The sequence below is a fragment of the Manis javanica genome, chromosome 10 (assembly GCF_040802235.1).
Source record: "Manis javanica isolate MJ-LG chromosome 10, MJ_LKY, whole genome shotgun sequence".
Taxonomy (NCBI): Eukaryota; Metazoa; Chordata; class Mammalia; order Pholidota; family Manidae; genus Manis; species Manis javanica.
The window spans coordinates 8,242,975-8,260,753 of record NC_133165.1 but is presented as its reverse complement, the minus strand read 5'-3'; the positions used below and the strand labels follow the sequence as shown (position 1 = coordinate 8,260,753).

At 35.4% G+C, this 17,779-nt stretch overlaps 1 protein-coding gene across 6 annotated transcripts in view; it reads right to left on the bottom strand.

The window, feature by feature from the left end:
* The window catches only part of ATF7IP2 (activating transcription factor 7 interacting protein 2), a 63,880-nt gene that overhangs the window by 14,770 nt on the left and 31,331 nt on the right, over nucleotides 1–17,779 (bottom strand). For all 6 annotated transcript variants that reach the window (XM_073214735.1, XM_073214737.1, XM_073214736.1 and 3 more), the window contains one exon: nucleotides 16,793–16,944. In XM_073214735.1, the coding sequence (XP_073070836.1) occupies nucleotides 16,793–16,944 (152 nt within the window). The remainder of the gene's footprint in view (nucleotides 1–16,792; nucleotides 16,945–17,779) is intronic.

Here is a 17,779-nt window from a genome sequence, read left to right as displayed (position 1 = left end):
GTCTTCCCCCTTCTAGAAGTCTGAGGGGCCTTTTCTCCGATTTAACTGGAAGGACCTACCTAGTAGAGCTCCTAGAGGTAAACTCACAAAACTGTGGGGCGACCCTACAACTGGCCCCCACCGGAGTTAACTCTCGGATGGTCTACTCTGAGCCTCCAGATATCAGTTTAGATTTTCCTTCCAACCCCTGGTTCCTGTGGAGGTTTTTGCTCAAGGGTTTCTGCTCCAGTTCTCGTATGTTGTGATTCTGTTTCTGTCTGTCTGTTACTCCAATTTTGGGGGCAGCAGTTTGCTCTGTAACTTTACTTATCTAATGGATATAAGAAGAGTCATTGATTTTTTTCAGTCTGTTCAGCTTTTTATTTGTTAGAATGAAATGAAGACTCCTTATGTGCTTGATCAGAAATCTGAAGCCTACTTTGTAGTTTTGAAGTGACGTTTTACAGATAGTTTGGTAATTTTATCCCTATATATATCGTGTTCTTTGATCTTACATTTCAAATTCCAAGTGTTTATTGCCTGCACATAGAAATACTGTAATATGACATACATATATATATATATATGTGTGTGTGTGTGTGTATATATATATATATATATATACACTTCACAAAGCATAGAGGAACAGTATGATATATACATACACATATACCCTATAAATACAGAAAATATTTTATATTTATCCACATAATTTATAATTTCCAGTCCCCTCCATTATTTACCTTTGGAAAGACTCAAATTTCCTTCTGTTATTACTTTCCTTGTTTCTGATGAACTTCCCTTATCATTTCTTGTAGTGCAGGTCTACTGATGTATTCTTTCATTTTTTTTCTTAGTGTGAAAAAAGTCTGTTTCTCTTATACATCTGACATTTATTCTCACTGAGTATAGAAATTTGAAGGGACAGTTTTCCTTTCAATGTTTTAGAGTTGTCTGTCTATTTCAATACTTTAGAAATGTCTTCTAGTTTGCCTAATTTACAGTAAGAAGTCTCCTGATCTTAATGTTTTGTTCCTTTCTATGTAATGGGTCTTTCTCTTTGGTTGCTGTTAAGATTTTCTTGTCACCACTTTCATCGATTTGATTATGATGTGGTTTTCCTTTATGGTTCTTAACCTTATTTATTTATTTAGAATTTTTTATTAAGGTACGATTGATAGACACTCTTACGAAGGTTTCACATGAAAAAACAATGTGGTCACAACATTTACCCATATTATCAAATCCCCAATCACACCCCAATGCAGTGACTGTCCATCAGTGCAGCAAGTTGCCAGAGATCCACTATGTGCCTTCTCTGTGCTACACTGTTCTCCCCGTGATCCCCCACACCATGTGTACCAAACATAATACCCCTCAGTCCCCTTCTCCATCCCTCCCCACCCGCCCTCACACACCCCTCCCCTTTGGTAACCACTAGTCCCTTCTTTGAGTCTCTTGAGTCTGCTGCCATTTTGTTCCTTCAGTTTTGCTTCATTGTTACACTCCACAAATGAGGGAAATCATTTGGTACTTGTCTTTCTCCACCTGGCTTATTTCACTGAGCATAATGTCCTCCAGCTCCATCGATGTTGTTTCAAATGGTAGGCTTTGTTTCTTTCTTATGGCCGAATAGTATTCCATTGTGTATATGTACCACATCTTCTTTATCCATTCATCTACTGATAGACACTTAGGTTGCTTCTATATCTTGGCTAATGTAAATAGTGCTGTGATAAACATAGGGGTGCATATGTCTTTTTGAATCTGAGAAGTTGTATTCTTTGGGTAAATTCCAAGGAGTGAGATTCCTGGGTCAAATGATATTCCTATTTTTAGTTTTTTGAGGAACCTCCATATTGCTTTCCACAATGGTTGAACTAGCTTACATTTCCACCAGCAGTGTAGGAGGGTTCCCCTTTCTCTGCATCCTCGCCAGCATTTGTTGTTCTTAGTTTTTTTGATGCTGGTCATCCTTACTGGTGTGAGGTGATATCTCATTGTGGTTTTAATTTTCATTTCCCTGATGATTAGTGATGAGAAGCATCTTTTCATGTGTCTGTTGACCATCTGAATTTCTTCTTTGGAGAAGTGTCTCTTCATATCCTCTGCCCATTTTTTAATCAGGTTATTTGCTTTTTGGGTGTTGAGGTGTGTAAGTTCTTTATATATTTTGGATGTTAACCCCTTGTCAGATATGTCATTTACAAATATATTCTCCCATACTGTAGGATGCCTTTTTTGTTCTGTTGATGGTGTCCTTTGCTGTACAGAAACTTTTTAGTTTGATGTAGTCCCATGAGTTCATTTTTGCTTTTGTTTCCCTTGCTCAAGGAGATGCGTTCAGGAAGAAGTTGCTCATGCTTATATTCAGGAGATGTTTGCCTATGTTGCCTTCTAAGAGTTTTATGGTTTCATGACTTACATTCAAGTCTTTGATCCATTTTGCATTTACTTTTGTGTATGGGGTTAAACAATAATTCAGTTTCATTCTCTTGCATGTAGCTGTCCAGTTTTGCCAACACCAGCTGTTGAAGAGGCTGTCATTTCCCCATTGTATATCCATGGCTCCTTTATTGTATATTAATTGACCATGTATGGTTTGGTTTATATCAGGGCTCTCTAGTCTGTTCCACTGGTCTATGGGTCTGTTGTTGTGCCAGTACCAAATTGTCTTGATTACTGTGGCTTTGTAGTAGAGTTTGAAGTTGGGGAGCATAATGCCCCCAGCTTTATTCTTCCTTCTCAGAATTGCTTTGGCTATTTGAGGTCTTTCGTGGTTCCATATGAATTTTAGAACGATTTTCCCTAGTTCGTTGAAGAATGCTGTTGGTATTTTGATAGGAATTGCACTGAATCTATAGATTGCTTTAGGCAGGATGGCTATTTTGACAATATTAATTCTTCCTATCCATGAGCATGGGATGTGTTTCCATTTATTGGTATCTTCTTTAATTTCTCTTAAGAATGTCTTGTAGTTTTCAGGGTATAGGTCTTTCACTTCCTTGATTAGGTTTATTCCTAGGTATTTTATTCTTTTTGATGCAATTGTGAATGGAACTGTTTTCCTGATTTCTCTTTCTGCTAGTTCATTGTTAGTATATAGGAAAGCCAGAGATTTCTGTGTATCAATTTTGTATCCTGCAACTTTGCTGAATTCAAATATTAGATCTAATAGTTTTGGAGTAGATTCTTTAGGGTTTTTTATGTACAATATCATGTCATCTGCAAACAGGGACAGTTTAACTTCTTCCTTACCAATCTAGATGCCTTTTATTTCTTTGTGTTGTCTGATTGCTGTGGCTAGGACTGTCAGTACTATGCTGAACAGATGTGGGGAAAGTGGGCATCCTTGTCTTGTTCCTGATCTTAAAGCTTTCAGCTTCTCGCTGTTAAGTATGATGTGGGCTGTGGGTTTGTCATACGTGGCCTTTAGTATGTTGAGGTACTTGCCCTCTGTACCCATTCTGTTGAGAGTTTTTATCATGAATGGATGTTGAATTTTGTCGAATGCTTTTTCAGCATCTATGGAGATGATCATGTGGTTTTTGTCCTTTTTTTTGTTGATGTGGTGGATGATGTTGATGGATTTTCAAATGTTGTACCATCCTTGCATCCCTGGAATAAATCCTACTTGATCACGATGGATGATCTTTTTGATGTATTTTTGAATTCGGTTTGCTAATATATTGTTGAGTATTTTTGCATCTATGTTCATCAGGGATATTGGTCTGTAATTTTTTTTTTTTGTGGTGTCTTTGCCTCGTTTTGGTATTAGAGTGATGCTGGCCTCATAGAATGAGTTTGGAAGTATTCCCTCCTCTTCTACTCTTTGGAAAACTTAAAGGAGGATGAGTATTAGGTCTTCACTAAATGTTTGATAAAATTCAGGGGTGAAGCCATCTGGTCCAGGGATTTTGTTCTTAGGTAGTTTTTTGATTACTAGTTCAATTTTGTTGCTGGTAATTGGTCTGTTCAGATTTTCTGTTTCTTCCTTAGTCAGCCTTGGAAGGTTGTATTTTTCTAGAAAGTTGTCCATTTTTTTTAGGTTACCCGTTTGTTAGCATATAATTTTTCATACTATTCTCTAATAATTCTTTGTATTTCTGTGGTGTCTGTATTGATTTTTCCTTTCTCATTCCTGATTCTGTTTATGTGTGTAGACTCTCTTTTTTCCTTGATAAGTCTGGTTAGGAGTTTATCTATTTTGTTTATTTTCCCGAAGAACCAGCTTTTGCTTTCATTGATTCTTTCTATTGTTTTATTCTTCTCGATTTTATCGATTTTATTTATTTCTGCTCTAATCTTTATTATGTCCCTCCTTCTACTGACTTTGGGCCCCATTTGTTCTTTGTTTTCTAGTTTCATTAATTCTGAGTTTAGACTGCTTTTATGGGATTGTTCTTCTTTCCTGAGGTAGGCCTGTATTGCAATATACTTTCCTCTTAGCACGGCCTTGGCTGCGTCCCAAAGATTTTGCGGTGTTGAATTACTGTTGTCATTTGTCTCCATATATTGCTTGATCTCTGTTTTTATTTGGTCATTGATCCATTGGTTATTTAGGAGCATGTTGTGAAGCCTCCATGTGTTTGTGGGATTTTTCATTTTCTTTGCGTAATTTATTTCTAGTTTCATACCTTTGTGGTCTGAGAAACTGGTTGGTATAATTTCAGTCTTTTTGAATTTACTGAGGCTCTTTTTGTGGCCTAGTATATGATCTATTCTTGAAAATGTTCCATGTGCACTTAAGAATGTGTATTCTGCTGCTCTTGGGTGTAGAATTCTGTAGATGTCTGTTAAGTCCATCTGTTCTAATGTTGACCTCATTTTAAAAAAAATTTAGAATTTTCACCAAATTTGGAAAAATTTTAGCTGTTGTGTTTTCCTGCCTCCCTTCTGTCCCTCTGCCTAGTGATATCCAATGATAAATATATATTAGACTGCTCAATACTGTTCTATAGGTCTCTGATGCTCTGTTCGTTTTTTGTTGTAGGCTAGTCTTTTTTTCTCCCCATGATTTTTAACAGTTCATATTGCTATTCACTGACTTAAAAAAAATCAATAATTCTGTTGTTGATCCTATCCAATGTACTTTCCACTTTTGTTACTGGCTTTTCTATCTCGAGGTCAATTTGAGTTGCTAACAGCTTCCTTCTTCATGTTCAGATTTTCCTCTATGTTGCTAGACATGAAGATTATTAACAGGTGTCTTACAAGAATTCTTGTCTGCTAGGTCGATTAGCCATAATATTTCTAGGTCAGATTCTATCATTTCAGTTTTCTCCTTATTTTGGGGTCCTATTTTTTGCTATTCTGCATGCATGGTAATTTTTTAATAGATATCAGACATTGTCAAATTGACATTATTGGATGACGTTTCATTTCTTCCAGAGTGCCAGTCTTTGTTCTGGCGTGCAGTTAAGTTGCTCAGGATTAGTCTGATTCCTCTGAGTCCTTTTACCTTTTTGATGTAGGTCCTTTGCAGTCGTTAGGACTAATTTAGCCCTGCTATGGCTATACCCATCTAAAGAGTGACCCTACCTGCTGTTCCACGATTATTAAAAGTTTTTTCATTATAGACAGTGGGAAATCAAAATGCTTGCAGCCCTATGCAATCTCCAAGAAATGTCTGGTTTTATTCTTTTCAGTGGTTCTTTCCCCAGCCTCTTATAGTTTCATCCTTTGCATGTATAGATCTATATTCAGCCAATGATTTAAGAGGCTCACTTTGTAGATATTCAGGGCTCTTTCTTCATGCAATTTCTTCTCTTTATTGTTCTGCCAAACAAATTTAACCAGCTCAGACTCCTTGATCTCTGACCTAAATTCAAAGCCACTAGGTTGTTTGGGCTCCTCCTGTCTCTGCTCTTCAACCTGGGAAATGCCTCCAGGCATTAAGCTGGGCCAATGGTAGGGTACGTTTCATTTGCTTCCCTTCTCCAAGGATCACACTCTTGTGCTCCCTACCAAACAATGTCTGAACATATTTCTTTTTTAGTCTGGTTTGTTTCACAGTAAAAGAACAATTCCTGAAGCAGATAATACTTTGTGGCAGAAGCAGACATTTTTTAAAAGTATCATTGATATACAATCTTAGGAAGGTTTCACATGAACACTGTGGTTTCAACATTAACCCATATTATCACATCCTCACTGTCCCCCCCCCCCATTGCAGCCACTATTCATCAGTGTAGTAAGATGCTATAGAGTCATTACTTGTCTTCTCTGTGTATTGCTTTCCCCATGACCTACATATATTGTCATTGCGAATTAGTGTCCCTTAATCCCCTTCTCCCTTCCCACCCACCCAAAGCCTCCCCCCCTTTGGTAACCACTAGTCCCTTCTTGGAATCTGTGAATCTGATGCTATTTTGTTCCTACAGTTTTGCTTTGCTTTTATACTCCACAAATGAGTAAAGTCGTTTGGTGCTTGTCTTTCTCCACCTGGCTTATTTCACTGAGAATAATACCCTCTAGCCCCATCCATGTTGTTGCAAATGGTAGGATTTTTCTTTTTATGGCTGAATAATATTCCATTGGGTATATGCACCACATCTTTTTTATCTATTCATCTACTGATTGACACTTAGGTTGCTTCCATATCTTGACTATTGTAAATAGTGCAGCAATAAAATAGGGGTGCATATATCTTTTTGAATCAGGTTATCTTGTTTTCTTTGGGTAAATTCCTAGGAGTGGAATTACTGGGTCAAATGGTATTTCTATTTTTAGTTTTTTGAGGAACCTCCATATTGAGAAGCATTTTCTATCCAGTCATTTTCTTTTTATGAAAAAAACTATTTTTCATGTACATTTTAAAACAGATTTAATTCAATTAATTTTTCCCATATCAAATTTATCAATAAGAGATTCTGACAACAGTCATTATTTCTAAGATGAATAAACAAAAACAAATGTTCAGATTTATATTTTATCCAGAATATTTTTATTCTATACCTTTTTGGCTGCTAATAAAACGTATAAAGTTTACTTCATATATATTTTTCCCTCCTAGTAATAGTCATCATATGGATGAAAGACTGACAGCTGCATTTATTTTGTTGCTTAACTACAAGAAAACTAAAAATTCTTTTCAAAATAGTCAAAATCTTTTATTAATCTCAAAATTCCTCATTTAATATTTCTATATTTCTAGTATTTTAATATTTCTATTTGCTGGTTTATTACAGCAAATATAATGTTATTTAGCAGTTTAAGTAGTGGAGTTTTTGGCCATCTCATTGGGCTGAGAAGATAAAGATTAAGATTTGGTGCCCACCAAGGTGGAGGGGCTGTGGTGAGCATGCGAAGCTTTCAGCTGGAATCCCTGGAGGGCTGCACCTTACAGCGTGAACAGAACACAGAAGGCACCTTACTGAAATAACAAGAACCTTCCATTTATGCTATCCCTGAGTAGATGATCAGGCCCTTCTCTATCTGCCAAAGGAGAGAAGAAACCTTGTCTACAGGAAGACGCTATCATTTAGAGCCTCACCAATTTTTCAGAAATTATCAAGCATGTCAACAGCACCAAATGACCAGAAACTGACAGAAAAACAATAGAAACAGATGTATAGATGATCTAGGTATTGGAGTTATAAAACAAGGACATTTAAAAAACTATGATTAACAGTTTTAAGGATATTGAGTATAGAGAAAATAGTTAAACCAGACGGAGCACTCATAAAAGAGGAATTTATGAAAAAAAAAGACTACATTAAAATGAAGAAGAATCAATTTATATAAAGACACTGTTGTGGAAGTGGAAGGCCTTGGAGTTGGGAAAAAAAATCTTGACAAAAATTTCAGAAAAAATAAGGCAATTCAAAAGGAAAATACGCAAAGTCTGAGAGAAAATGTCATCAAAGAAGATATCCAAATGGCTAACAAACAATTAAAACCAATATATGTATTGCTATAAAACCAATAGTGTGGCTAAAATGAAAAAAGCAGATAATACCAGGGGTTGGTCGAGGGTATAGAGTAACAAAACCTCATGTACTTTTAAGGGGAGTTTAACTTGGTACAATTTCTTTGGTAAAGTGTTCAGTAGTATCTATTAAAATCAAACACACATATACCCTGTGACCTACCAATTCTGTTTATAGGCAAATGTCCAACAGGAATGTATTTATGTACACTCACCAAAAGACAAGGTAAAAGAAATTCATAATTTCCCCAATCTGCAAAAAACCCAGATGCCATCAATAGTTGTGAATGGGTAAATCGTATTATAGTCATATGACAAACATTATACAGCAGTAAAAGCAAATTAAGCAATAGCATGGATGAATCTCGTAACACATAATGTTGGGACAAAAGAGGCGAGACACCAGAGTTCACTGAGTATGATTCCATTTATATAAAGGTAAAAAGCAAAAAAGAAGTTAGAAGTTAGATTGATGTTTATGTAGGTAGGTGTGGTATGCATGGGACCAGTGACTAGTAGGAGTCAGGCACGAGGCACAGTAGCCGCCTCTGTTGCCATTTTTTGATCTGGGTGATATTTATGTAAGTGCTTACTTTGTCAAAATTCATCAAGCTATACACTTATTGTTTTTCGGTTTTTAGTATGTTATATGTCAATTAACTTTAAAAAATTGTGTGTGTTTGACAGTGCATATGGTAAAGCTGTTCATGTTTATCCTGAGAAATCCCTCTATAAATATACAAACTAAGGATTGGAATACCAAGAGTATTTAATGATATGTAACTTTCATGTATTTAATGATATGTAACTTTCATGAAACTGTTCCACTGACTGCTACCAATAATGGCTTTTTTAAATGAACCGTATCTAGGAGGAACACTGAGGACACTGATGAGTTTAATGGTTGTCTGGATGCACCAGCATGTGTTCTACTTGCATTTTACCTTGGAGTAAAATTTCTGTGTTTAAAATTAGTAATTACAATTCTCTAGTAATGTTATAATAGATTAAGATTATGGGGTTTGGAGTCAATTGTCTGGGTCTAAATTCTGGCTATGCTATTGACCAGCTGAATGTTTTGGGGCAAGACACCCTGCCTTGGCTTCTGCATCTGTAAAACAGGGATAGGTTTGTTATTAAGATTAAATGAATATTAATAAAGAATGATTAGGAAGGAGTATATGCAAAACCACAGGAAATTTCTTAAAACAACTGTGGCTGGTAACTGCTTTTTTCTCTTTTGTGTCTCCATACACATTTCTTCACATGAAACTCAATACAAGGCATTTTTTAGACAATAGTAATGTTTCATTCACTCAACATTGGTGAAGTGTTGGGTGCTTGCTTAAACCTTAATGTTTACTTTTCATATTTGGAAATGACTGAACAAAGCCATTTTATTCCTGTTTAAGGAAGTTCCTTCTTTATCAAGTATGCGTTCTGGTCCATAAGCCTTCTCTTCTGTGAGCTCTTTCAGCCCAGTTGTTACTGCCTTTCCCATTTTCTTCACATTCTAAAAAGAAAAATGCTGAAACTTCTAAATTCAACCACTCCTATAGACATAGAAAGTAAGTAGTGGCAATAATTCCTCCAATACTTGAGGTATCAGAAGAAACAATTATAAAACGTTCTGGCTTTCTCTAGAGTTATAATAGAGGGGAAATATGTTTCATTTTTCTTTCTTTTTAAAAAGTTCCTTTATTTCTTAAATATTTTTTAAAAAATTTAAATAAATTATATCTATAGAAAAGTTCATAAACTATTATGTAGAAAAAATATGATGGAGCCCTTCACACTTGAACAATTTAAGAAGCTGTATCAAAAAAATTTTTTTTTAACTAAATAAAGAAAAAAATAAAACTATGCAAGGATGTCAGAAAGCTGTAACGGAAGTGAGGACTTTAGGGATCCCAGAGAGGAGAAGGGTATGAAGTGGGCTAGATGCTTACCATTCATGTTCCTCTCAAGGCATGGGTCAACTAAACCATTCAGGACTACAGTGGGCTGTACTGGGGAAATAAAAAGTGGAATACAATTTTGATGGGGAGCCATACGAAACAGCCCAGGACTTCTGGTGGAATTCTTGGAGGACTATACCATAGGCCTGGGGAAAAATCAGAATAGACTTGAGTCTTACAAAGACTGCAAATCAGTCTCAGTTCTGTTCAATTCCTGATGGGATCAAAATGTATTATTTATCTGTTACTTTTGAACAGTTTATTCCAAAATATAATAGCTTAAAATAACATTTATTATTTCACAGTTTCTGTGAGTAGAAAAGTAGGGAGCAGTATTAGCTGGGTTTTGGCTCAGGATCTCTCATGAGGTTACAGTCAGGCTGTTGGCAGCAGCTGGGGCATCTGAAGGCAAGACTGGGGCTGGAGGTTATACTTCCAAAATGACTTACTCACATGGTTGTTGGCAGAATACCTCACCACCTGGAACTCTTGATGTTCTCAAATAACTTATGCTGTGGCCATGTTATCATAGTAATTACCTTGCTCCAGAGAAAGCAATCCAAGAGAAGGCAAGGAAACCACTATACCTTTAATGATCTAGTTATATATAGTCACTTGCACTGTATGCATCTGTTGTCACTAAGTGTAGCTTAAGACAGGAATTAGATTCTAGTTTTTAAAGGGAGGAGTATCAAAGAATTTGTGGGAATATTTAAAACCATCAACAGAAGCTGTGTTCCTCCCTCTGCTGCCTGCCAGAGCAGAGGGTGAATCCACTCTGATGGAAGATAACATCACTTAGAATCTCTACAATTTTTGGTCTACAATGTCCAAGATTCAAGCAAAAAATTAGCAAGTATAACAAGAAACAGGACAAAAATGAAAAATAACAAATAAAAACAGTTCAAAGTGACCCAGATATAAGAGTCATAAGAGGTAAATCAGAAAATAACAGTGATTAAAATATTCAATACATGATTGACAATATGAATTTCACCAGAGAACTTGAATCTATAAGAAAGATTCCAATAGAAAGGGGAGAACTGGAAATTAAACAAACTGAAATTAAGAATGCAATACATGGGTTTAACAGCCAGGTGGATCCAGCTGAAGAGAGAATTAATAACTGGAAAATAGGTTAGTAGGAAATATCCAGACTGAAACATGGAGAGCAAAACAGTGTACAGAGAAGCATGTGCTTGGAATACCAGAAGGGAAGAAGAGATGGAATGGTGCAGAAATAATATCTGAATAATGATCAAAAACCTTCCAAAGACAATGGAAGACAACAAGCCATACACTTCAGAAGGACTCTGAGTCCCACTCAGGGTAATTAAAAAAAAAAATCCCTCCTTGACCTAGTGTCACACAGTAAACATACCGATGAAAACTAAAGTAGAGAATCTTCCATTATCTTTAAAGAAGCAACAAAAAATTGATACCTGACTTTTCAAAATTACGTAAGACAGAAGACAATGTACAATATATTGAAAGTGCTAAAGTAACTGCCAACAGTATCCATGCTAAAATATCCTTTAAAATAAATACAAAATCAAGTTATTTCCAGACAAACAAAAACTGACAGAATTTATCCTGGGCAGAACAGAGTAAGTAACAAATGGAGTTCTTCTGGCAGAAGAAAAATTATCCCACATGGGAAGATGGATGAACAGAAAGAAATGAAGAGCAAAGAAAGGGTAAATGCATGGGTAACTCCAAATGAATAAGACTGTTCTAAGTAGTGATATTATTCTGTGAGATTTACATGCTTGAAAATACAAAAGATGGGGCAGAGAGCAATAAATGGAGTTAAAGTGTTCTAAGGTCTCATCAACATCATGATCCTTAGGATAGCTTATAAAGGAACAATAAAAGAGGTATAAATAACAAGGTAAAGAGGAATAGAAAAAATTTTAATCTAAGAGAAGGCTAAAATAGACACAGGGAAAAAATGATAAAATAGAACACAACAACAGTGGATCTTTAACAATGTGGACATTAGGTCACTGACCCATCCCCACCTCCACCTCTGCCCTGGCACAGTAAAAAATCCACATATAACTTTTGACTCCTCTAAAACTTAACTACTAATAGCATACTGCTGACTGAAAGCCATGTGTTAACTTTTGACTTCTCCAAAACTACTAATAGCATCTGTTGATGGGAAGCCTTACCAATAACATAAAGAGCCAATTAACACATATTTTATGTTATATGTATTAAATTCCAAAATAATTTCCAAAGTATTTATTGTGAAAGATCTGTATATAAGAGGACCCATGCATTCAAATCCACGGTGTTTCAAGGGTCAACTGTAGTTAAGATTGTAGTTATGAATTCATGCATATCAAACTACATTAAACATAAAATATCTAAATTTTTCTAATGACTTTTCAAATTAGATTAAAAATACATGTTCAGTCTAATAATTACAAAGCTAGCACCCAAGTAGCTACCATTCAGGTAATACATTTTAAATTATCAGCAGTAGAGAAACTCACATGCTTCTATCGTATCATAAATCTCCTCCATAAATAGCATTTGTGGTGTTAATCTCCTTGTTTTACTCTTTAGATTTACTATGTAGCTTTGATTTCCTAAATAACACATTTTTTTCTGGCTGTTCTTGAACTTCATACTGTTCTTTTGTGTGTGCTTTTCAATAATGTTCTTGTGGGAGTAATTCACACTGCTGTGAGTTCCTTCCATTTTCATTAATGTACAGAATTCCATGTACATAAATGAAATTAATGGATTTATGGCAATTCATTTTTCTTTTCAACTTTAGGTGTACTTTTTCTCCTTCCAGTTTTTGGCTATTATGGAAAATGCTGCTCTATGCATTTCTCTCTATATATCCTATTGCACACATATAGGGTATCTATCAAGGGATGGCACTGCTAGGCTAAAGGATATTCAAATCTTAAATATTACTAGACAATGCCAAATTTTTTCTAAAGTACAACATCAATTTACTCACCTAACAACAAAATATTAAATAAAATCAATTCCCTTTATTTCAAAAGCTCACAAATCCCTGGTATTGTCAGATTTTAAACTGTTTTACATTTCTTTACCTGATATGAAATGATACCTCACTGTGGTGTTATTTTGCATTTCCCTGATACTAATGCAAATAAAGCACCTTTTCATATGTTTATTGACCATTTGGAATTTCTCTTTTGTGAAGTAAATGTACAAGTCTTTTGCCCATTTTTCTTTTGTATTATCTGACTTTTACTCATTGATTTTTTTGAAGTCTTTATATATATTCTGGGTACTGGTCTTCTGCAGGTTATATGTGCTGCATGTATCTTCTCCCACTCCATGGCCTGTCTTCGCACTATAATCCTAGTGCCTTTTGAGAAAAGTTTCTAATTTTAAGGTGGTAAAATTGATCAATTTTTTTTTATGGAGGGGGTAATTGTGTCAAGAAATCTTTCCTTATCCAAAGTTCATGAAGACATTCTATATTATATTTTAAAAGCTTTATAATTTTCCTTTAGATATTTAGTGCCTTCAACCACATGAGATTGATTTTTATTTATACCTAACAAAGGGATCCAATTTCTTTCATATTTCCCCAAAAATGTATAGTAAATTAACAGTACCATTACTAAATGTCAGTCACCTCCCAAATGATATACCACACAATCTCCATGATGTATCACATATACATATAAGCATAGGTTTCTGGACTCTGTTACACTGCTCCATTTGTCTAGTATTTGCCAATATCACATGATCCTAATTACTGCAGTTTTGTGGTGTCTGATATCTAGTGTCAAATTCCTTCCTTTTTGTTTCTTTACTTGAAGGATATCTTGACTGCTTAACTCACTGCATTTATATTTCCATTAGAATCAAATCAGCTTGTCAAATTTCATGAAATTACACATTGGGAAACTGAAACTGTACTCAAATTAATTTGAACAAAAGTTAAAACACTTTATAATACTGCAGTGTCTGAATCATAAACATAATACATTTCTCCACTGAATTCTTTAGGATCTCTCAAAGGTTCGTGAATTTCTTCAGTTATTGCATGCCTTGTTAAATGTATTCTTAGGTACTTGATATGTCTGGTGCTACTGTAATGGTATTGTATCTTCTTAAAAATTTCATTTCCTAATTGTTAATATATTGAAATATGATTTCTTAAATACTTTATAAAACTCTTATTAATCCTAATAATTTACCTGTAAATTCCTTTGTATTTCCTACATACCTCAGTCATCCAAGGAGAGTAATAATACTTATAGTTCCTTCTTTTTGAATCCTTTATATTTTTACTTCTTTTTCTTTCATTTTTTTACATTTTTGCATTAGCCAAGATACCCAGTATGATGTTAAACTGGTGAACATCAGCCATCCTTGTATTTTGTATCTCAAAGGGAATACTTCCAGTATTTCACCCTCAGATTTGTTAGAGGGTTTTGGTAGATATTCATGATCAGATTAAGTAAATTACCTCCTATTCCAAGTTTGCCAAGCATTTTTTAAAAATTATAAATAGGTATTTTATCAAATCCTACAGCTATTGTGAGCTGATAATGATTCATCTGGCAGATTACATTAATTGATTTTTTGTTGTTGTTGAACCAACCTTAGAGCATTCCTGGGACAAACTCAGCTTATATAGATTGTTGAACCTGGTTTATCAGTATCTTCTTTAAGATATCTACATTTATTTTATGAGTAAAAGTAGACTTTAAATTTCCATCTCTGTAAAATTTTTAAATTGATTTCAGTATCAGAGAAACAGTATATTTTAGTATCTAGTCTCATATTGATGCCGGGGTTCTTGTTCACGAAGCTGAAGAATGAGCTTCACAAACACTCAAGGTAGGAGAGCAAGGGACAGGCTTTTATTTAGAGATGAAGTGAGAGGACAGAGCTCCCAGCTCACGCCAGGAGGGGACAAGAGAGCCCGTGGTTGGCTCATTGTCTAGGGGTTTTATGGGCAGTTGAGGATTTTCAGGAATGAGGGTAAAGGGTTAGGGGTACAGACTTGTAAGACTGCATGCCCTGCCCCCAAGGTGGGCTGGGTTGTTGTCTGTTTGCCTGCGTTGTTTATAGTTCAGATTGTTTACCAAAGTAGTCTTTTGCCTAGGTTGCACATTACTTGATTACGATTAAGGAAGGGAAAATAGCACATAGTTAAAATTAAAATAAACTGGGCCTTTTAGCAGGATAAGGTAAATTTTACATTGTCATGATATAATTGATACAATAAGTGATGGTTTATGCTGAGATACTTTTCTTTATCTGCACAACACTCAAACATTCCAGGCCAAGTTGCTCCTGGCCTTTGAGCTTTAAGCGACTTCACTGAAGAATGTTTATATTCCTAGTCATGTATACAAATCTTTACCCTAGAGAATTAGTGTGACTCTGACTTTGCATAATGTTTAACACAGAGTTTTGATAGGGACTTCTTTGCATATTGTTACATTGTTCTGACTGTAATTATCTTGCTCTGCTTTTTCTCCGGAGGCCCTCATCCTACTCTGCCTAATCCCATGGTCCCTGTCTCAATATAATGAACCGAAGAATATCCCTTCTTTTTCTTTTTTTGGAAAAGTTGTTCAGAGCTGGTGGTGTTCTTCCTTTTAACTGTTTCATAAAACTCACCACTGAGCCCACCCATCCCAGTCACATTACATACACATGTGTTACACCTATTCCCAACTCTTGCCATGGGCTGACAGTACTGCCAAAAGTTTCAGAAATTACAGGTTCTTCTTTTATTATAGAGCATAAGGAGGATTGTTCATCTCATAGATGTAAGCTACCAATAAATCTGACATATTTGTCTATAAAATGCTATTTCACTTTTTACTTTTGCTAGAATTTTCTTTTTTTTGTCACTATGAGTTTGAGGACATGCATTAACAAGTGGTAATGACAAGACTCACTCCAATGTGACCTTTGCCTTCACCAACTAAATAAATGGCCTCCTTCACAGCAGCTTCCAGGCTCAAAGCTAAACACAGGCCTCTATATTAGGGTTTTTCCCAAAAGAGTCAAAACTGCACAGAAATTCCCAAATACCAAGAATCTACTACTGTGAATGGTGTAGATCTGTAATGCTTCCCCCCTTTATGTTTTAGCATCTTTGAGTATGCATAATTATTTGGGGAAAGAGTATTATTCTTCAAACAATGGCCATGATTTAATTCACTTATTTTTGGTTATATATTTTCCTCTTTAAAAGCTGAGGTGTAATTAAATATATAAAAGTAAAGCCACAGAACATTTAAAGGAGTGAATGTTCAGAATAAATAAATAATATGATAAAGTTTCAAAACTGCTGAGAACTACCAGTGAAAATAATTCATTAACATGGGGCCCCCTCCCACCCCTCAACATCAACCGAGGTCAGGATCACCGATCATGTTTCTTTGTTAAGATCAACTACTTTTTCCCCACTGGTCCCAAATCTTTTAAACTAGATCACAGAATTGGGTGCTTTGTGTGACTCACTTAGACAAATAAGTAAACCTGTTCACTCAAATTTGAAGTTAAAATAATATGACTTTCGACATGCAGAGAATGAATTTTAGGCACTGTTTTCCTTGTCTTACTTTCCTAGCCTTAATTTTCTGTGTAAGTTTTTTTAAGCTACGATTTCAGTTTTCTATCTGTAGAACTGCCAGCTACTGGAAGGGATCAGTCCAGAAATGAAAGCTGGAAAGGATCCCACTGAAAAACCTGAGCACCTAACCAATTCAAAATTTTATTGAGTGCTATTAAAACAATGATAAAAGCTTTGGAGAACGAGTCCCATTCCTTCATAACTGACCAATATAGTGTTCATATGACTATAAAGCTTTAAGATATTTTATGTTTAATTGAGAGAAGGGTATATGTTATAAGTGTATGCTTAGGTATATAAGTTTCTGCATGTAGAAATAATGCCTACCTTTCAGAAACAGCCTTGTCATGATCCTGCCACAAGTGAATCTTTTCATTTGCATATTTAGAAGGTTCAGAGTTCACATAAATCCTTCTTTTATTTGGACTAATAACTGGTTCTGGATTCTCATCCGAATCTGTGGTCTCTGAGTTTGCAACCTGTTAACGGGGTGAGGAGAAAACAGTTGACGTGGGGCAGGTAGCCAGCAATGCTCTTCCACACAAAACTGATGGCAGGTAAAATTTCACTTGGAAATGTTCTCAAATACACAGGGCAAATTATATATTCAATTATATGTGTTTCAGTGGCTGATGACCACAACTGCAGTTTCTCTGACCGAATGAATAAAAAGCAATACTTCAAAGAAATAAAAATGACAGTAAAAATCAACTTCCTAGCTTGGATGGAAAGAAGGAAAAACAAATACCTAAGTATTTAGACATTTTATTCCTATTAGGCTAAGTTTTAAGAACATCAGACTTAAGAAAACTTCTTACTTTTATTATACCCCCAATAATGACAAGACCAGGAATAAATCAGATTTCCAACTTGCTCTTCCATTGGAGGAGTTTTGTTTAAAACTTGGAGCTGCAATATTTAGTCCATGCTTTGGTTGAGAACTTGCAGCATTTTAAATATTTGTGTTTTCAACAGTACAAAAGGATCAATTGGTTGCCCGGCTCACGGGTTTTTCTGGCAGAAAGCATGAACAAAAATGCAAGTACACAAATGCAAAATTCGGAAATGCCATACAGATTTTATATGTAGACACAGGTTCAGATAACACTGGAAAAAATAGCAAAAAAAATTGGTATCCCTTCTGTTCCAGGACAAGGTGGCATAGACTCACTTTTCTTTTTCTCTGCTCCTCCCCTCTAGGCACAACTAAGGACCCTGGAAATAATTCCACAGATAATCATAGAACATCTCTGAAAGGAGGAAGGAAGAGGGCAGACTGCCTGGGGACCTCAAATCTGAGGAGCAACACCACAG